The 5,627-nt window shown below is 46.7% G+C and overlaps 1 protein-coding gene across 1 annotated transcript; it reads left to right on the forward strand.

The window, feature by feature from the left end:
• Window positions 1-903: 903 nt before the first annotated feature.
• Window positions 904-4,974, forward strand: RRAD (RRAD, Ras related glycolysis inhibitor and calcium channel regulator). Its single transcript, XM_085234763.1, has 5 exons — window positions 904-1,037; window positions 1,126-1,492; window positions 1,599-1,672; window positions 2,160-2,364; window positions 3,767-4,974. Exons 2-5 carry the CDS (start codon window positions 1,138-1,140, stop codon window positions 4,042-4,044), a joined length of 912 nt encoding a protein of 303 aa, XP_085090889.1. The 5' UTR covers window positions 904-1,037; window positions 1,126-1,137; the 3' UTR covers window positions 4,045-4,974.
• The last annotated feature ends 653 nt before the right edge of the window (window positions 4,975-5,627 follow it).

A 5,627-nucleotide genomic window follows, 5' to 3' on the forward strand; every position in this document is an offset into this window, starting at 1 on the left:
TCTCTATGTCCATTTATTACTTTCCATCACCTCTCTATCTCCTTGCCTTCTTTAACCTTATTTCAGCAGCTGATTTATTACCTTAAGCATTTACTAATCTGATGGCAACGGTCCCTACACAAAGTCACAGGGATTTTCCCGCACTGACCAGGCTGTAATCTTCTGGGAGCTGAAGCCAGGGCTATTTTGGCTGTAAGATGTCCACCGCGTCGCGGTTGCTAAGAAAACAATAAACTGTGTGCACGATGCTGCGGTGAGCCATTCAGCATGCCAGCGTAGCTATCTGGGGCCCTTTCCTCACTTGATCACACGGTAATGACTGTGCTACTTAAGATAAAACCTTCACAGCCTCACTTTTGCTGCTCAGGTGAAATCAAGAGATGAATTTGACCTTTATGTTTTAAATCGGCCTCCGAAACCGTTAATGCGGCACGCAGCAAGCGTTTGTATCGTGCCATCACAGCACCTAGCACGGGGGCTTTTCCCCTCACCCTCTCTTGTACATTAAGTCATCCAAGCACGAAGCGATGCAAATTTTGCACGCTTGCAAACGTTCTTCCTAACAATATTGTAGACAGTACGGCTCCTAAGCCACAGCATAGGGCACAACGAGCTGAGGAAACCTGCCCGCGTACACCGCCAGCCCCGTGTTCAGTTTCCCCTCGGCGCAGCCTCGGGAAAGTAAAGCCCGGGCGGGGCCGGGCACAGCCGGGGTTCCCCGCCGACGCGGGGTTCCCCTCCCTTCCCATCGCGGAGGGCACCGGCGGCTCCTCCGGGGGGCAGGGAGGGGATCACGGGGGGGGGGCGGCCCCCGCCGGGGCTCCCCGCGCCGGGCTCCCCGCCCCCGCCGCGCCGTGCCGCTTCGCTGCGCGCTGAGGCTCCGTGGGCGGACGCGGCAGCCCACGGGCGCCGGCAGGCAGCCGCGCGGAGCGCGTCACGGCGGGGAGGGCCGGGCGGCACAGCCATAAATAGAGGCGAGGCGGCGACGGCAGCGGCATTCGCGGGGAATCCCTCCTGGCCTCCCTCCGAACGGCGAGGTAAGGAGGGCGGGATCGGCGGCGCTCCCCGGCGGCGCGGGACCGGAGCGCGGGGTTCTGACGGCTCTTCTTTCCTCCGCGTTCGCAGCCCGGCGTCCCCATGACTCTGAACCGCGGCGACAAGCTGCGCTACCTGGACAAGCGGCGCGGCAGCATGCCTTTCTCCGCACACCAGCACCTGCACCGGCGCAGCATGCCGGTGGACGAGCGGGACCTGCGGGCCGCCCTGCCGCAGGACGAGCTGTCGGGCCTTGTGCGCTGCACCTCGTATAGCCCCGGCGAGGCGCACCGGGAGAGCTGGGCCTCCGACTCCTCCGACTCTGTCATCTCCTCGGGCAGCGACTCGGACGGCAGCCTCTACAAGGTGATCCTGCTGGGCGAACACGGCGTCGGCAAGACCAGCCTGGCCCGCATCTTCGGCGGCGTAGAGGACGGCGCGGAGGCGGAGGAAGTCGGTGAGGGCGCGGGCGGTGCGGGGCTCCCAGGCCGGAGCGGCACGGGGCGCGGTGGGCGTCCGGGCGCGGGGTGACGGCGCTTTAACGAGCACTGTCTTCCCTCCAGGAAACACGTACGACAGATCGATTATGGTCGATGGAGAAGAAGCGTCTCTCGTAGTGTTCGATATCTGGGAACAGGTACTTGCAGCTCGAAGATACTTTTTCTTTATGGAGCGGTCGGCGGTTTGCTACAAAGATGTGTAGCGATGGAACGACTCTGTCTGGCTATTTATTGTCGGATGGATAGCATTGAAAGGAAATCATGCTGCCTTTATTCTCCCTTGCAATTATTTTCTCGTAGCTAGACAAGCAGTTTAGAAGCCTGGCTAGGCTTGGGCTGCGAATCCCTCAGTGCTTTGAATAAAGCTTACACTGGCAGCCCTGGGGAATTCCTGTAAAATTAGAAACTGACAATCTGATCGGTGCAGACCTGATACTATTTCTAGAAACAATAAGATTTTAAGAAAACTTCTCGTAGGGTGGTTTACTTTTGCTGTTTGTAAATAGATAAAGCTAATAAAAATATCTTTCAGATTTATAAAATATCTTTTACTTAAATCATTAACTAGACAGTGTCAAATATCTTTTTCAATGCAATAAATCTATTTCCCTCCTTTTGTTTTAGGATGACAGCCAATGGCTTCAAAACCACTGCATGAAGATGGGAGACGCCTACATCATTGTCTATTCAGTGACAGACAAAGTTAGTTTTGAAAAAGCCTCCGAACTAAGGATCCAACTAAGAAGAGCAAGACAAACAGAAGACATTCCTATTATTCTTGTGGGCAATAAGAGTGACCTGGTCAGGTCTCGGGAAGTCTCAGTCGATGGTAAGATACTATTCATTTATACAAGAACGTCTAAATTATTAGTAGCAAAGGCAGCAGAGGATTGTGACCAACAGAGCTGGTCTGGGTTTGATGTAGAAAAATGTATGACTGGAGGCACACCAGAAAAATCAAGCCAGTTGGTTCACACTGGGGACTCTGCACCACGGAAAACAGCGAGGGAAGACTCGTACATAGAGCTGGGCTCTGAACTGTGGTACAGGAGACACGCAGCTTCAGAGCTACAAGGCTGAAGCTGCGAAGTTTTACTGCATGTAGCAGTTGCGAGTCTCAAGACTTGATAGCCTTCTTAAGGGACAGGAGTGCCATGTCATAGAAGCCAGGCAGTCTTTGATGGTGATCCCACAGTAACAATACAGCCCTTTCCTCTAAAAGTGATTCCATCACGTTTGAGGTGAGGTGGAGAGACTAGGCTCACACGGGCTTTTTGTATGTCATCTACAGCTGTGGTCAGTGAGAATTTTCTGTTCCATTGTGAGTTTCAGCAGCTGAGTACAGTAACAACTGCTAAGTATTGATTTCATGTATTTAAATTTTTTTTTTTCCTTCTGCTGGGAAAAATACTGGTCTTGATGCTGAAGAACTATTTCTTGCTGTCTGGTTCTGGCACACTTCTTGTGTTAAATGCCTGCACAGGGAATTGACTGGAGTTCATCAGGAGATTCTCATTCTTTGCAGGCTGGTGGCAGTGCATAGTTCACCTGCCCTAGAAGTGAGATTGTTTTACTCAGGCTGGCAGCTTTATCATTATTGGCCACAAGGTGGACATGGAAATTTGCTATGTAGCTATATTCCAGGGTTACATGTTTATCTCTGGAACACTGTGGACACAGCATTGTCTATTTTGAATGCAGTCCTAATCAAATCCATTAATTGGCAACATTATGGTCTCTGCTGTAACCTATATACCGACCTGACCTTTTGATCTGCATCAGCTTCATCTGTGCCTGATGTGGAAGACTCTCACTTCCTACAGCGAGGCTGACGTGTGTGATTGCTCAATAACTTCCAGAAGCAGGAGCAACTAGCTCTTCTTTCTGTACCTCACAATCTCTCCTATTGGACAGCAAGCATGCATAAGTCCTTCCCTTAAATCAGCTACAGATCTTAAATGACACTGGAATAGTCTACCTATAGGGCTATTTTTGCCTTACAGTCAGCACTGCTGGTCAAGTGAGATTTCTGAACACACCACAACAAAAGAATGAAAAGTAAGGGGACAAAATCATGACTGCAAATATTATAACTTACTGCTGTGTAACAAAGCTCTTTGGTGTTGAAGACACTTTCCTTTCTTTTTAAGTTAACCCATTTTTTTCCTGCTAGAACGTATGAAGAAAAAATGTCAGTCTTCACTCATCTCCCTTCTTTTCTTTCCATTCAGAGGGACGGGCCTGTGCTGTTGTGTTTGACTGCAAGTTCATTGAGACCTCAGCTGCTCTTCATCATAATGTCAAGGACCTGTTTGAAGGTATTGTTCGGCAAATCAGGCTTCGCAAAGACAGTAAAGAAGACAACGCTAGGAGAATGGCCAACACAAAAAGAAGAGAAAGCATAGGCAAAAAGGCAAAGCGATTTCTTGGGAGAATTGTGGCAAAGAATAACAAGAAGATGGCTTTCAAAGCAAAATCTAAGTCTTGCCATGACTTATCTGTGCTTTAGAAGCTTCCAGCAAGGTCAGATGTTGCCGTGTTGGAGGTGAACAAGCATTTGGCTGTTGAGAAGTATATGGATGATCCTCATGGTCATAAAACAATGACTTATCAATTGAGACTCTCATTAATGCCTTAAAGTGCACAAGCAAGTCTGGAAGTTACCTTACAATGTTGGCTTCATTGATGAATGGTTTGTTTCAATGTATACAAGTAAATGAACTAACTTTAATTAAGTGGCTTGACATGCCCACATTTTCACTATGTATATATGTTACATACATCCTCTTGTCCTGTGGATACCAGAGATGCAAAGATAAAAAAGGATGATAAGTATCACCACAGACTTGCCTCTTTTGCAGAGCAAAACTTAAACTTGTACGCAGGCTCGTACACTCTTTTTAGTATAAAGTAAGCAATGATCAATCTTTTTAAATTTAAATGTGGGGTGGGAGGAAGTAGAACCACACTAGAATGGAAGGAAAACATATTTATATATATATATATAGTTAAATATGGAACAGATATCAGTTTATGAAGTTAATTTGCACTTCCATTACCTGTTATTCAATTAATTTGTTACTTGTTTACATGCAGATTTTATAATAAAGTATTATTTCCTGTTATATTAAACTGTGCTTTTTTCACAGTATGGATAAAGAATGACAGAGCAGTATTTTTGTAGTGATCTTTTTTTCACTGTATAAAACATTAATTACAGACTTCAAGTGATCTATGCAGATATGTATACTGCAGTTCTGGAATGAAATGAATCATGAATACTCTGTCCTGTTCTTCAGCAGACAGTTCTTTTAAGGAATTCCTGCTCTTATGAATACTCTATTACAGCAGCTGGCATTGGAAAGGTGTATCTTGATGTTACGGCTCACCTTCAACCTGGTTCTCTTGTCAGCTTTAATAGAAACAGACCTCTAAATAATTTTTAGTTTGTTAGGTTTTTGTCCATGCTGGTGAATTGAAACCTGTAATGTTCAGCTTGTTACATCTCTGCAGGTTTGAAGGCCTGGTGTGACTTCTTGTTTGTGTCTTGTTTCTCATTGCTTTGTTTTCCTTTTTTGGGAAAAATGTAATTTTCCCATCTACTCCCAAGCCTGTAAATACCTTTCAGTGGCTTTCGGAATTTCAAGGAAGCCTGGCAAAACTGTCTGAAAGAGTTCTGAAAGGCTGCAGCTGTGGGCTACTGTGGCCTGCAGCACTGCCATAGTTTTCAAGTCCTGTGTTATAATTAATGTGTTACCATGACTTTTACCTATTTGCTATTCATGAATTTATAAATCAGTCATGCCTCGGCAAATAAATTAGGCTGACTGCATACGCTTTATAAATTCCTCTATAAAGGATACATTATCTTTAAATTCTTCCATAAGCTCAGTTCTCACAGTCAATAAAACACAAGTCCCCTCTCTTTCCACTCCCCTTAGCTGAGTCTAGCTATTTAAAGAGATTGTTCCACTGACTGGGGGTTCTTTGCATGATCTTACAGAGGCTAGCCCTTCCCATGCAGCAGACAAACAGCATCAGCTGTTACACCTCAGTGTGAGCTTCCCTGAGCTTGAACAAACAACTCTGCAT

The sequence above is a fragment of the Meleagris gallopavo genome, chromosome 13 (assembly GCF_905368555.1).
Source record: "Meleagris gallopavo chromosome 13, MGAL_WU_HG_1.1, whole genome shotgun sequence".
NCBI classification, from domain to species: domain Eukaryota; kingdom Metazoa; phylum Chordata; class Aves; order Galliformes; family Phasianidae; genus Meleagris; species Meleagris gallopavo.

What these genes read in the sequence shown, in the direction of transcription:
- RRAD (XM_085234763.1), top strand. Translation starts at nt 1,138, where the DNA reads ATGACTCTGAACCGCGGCGACAAGCTGCGCTACCTGGACAAGCGGCGC. An exon ending in TGTTCGATATCTGGGAACAG is followed by an intron (nt 1,673 to 2,159) that starts GTACTTGCAGCT and finishes CTTTTGTTTTAG; the next exon opens with GATGACAGCCAATGGCTTCA. An exon ending in TCGGGAAGTCTCAGTCGATG is followed by an intron (nt 2,365 to 3,766) that starts GTAAGATACTAT and finishes CTTTCCATTCAG; the next exon opens with AGGGACGGGCCTGTGCTGTT.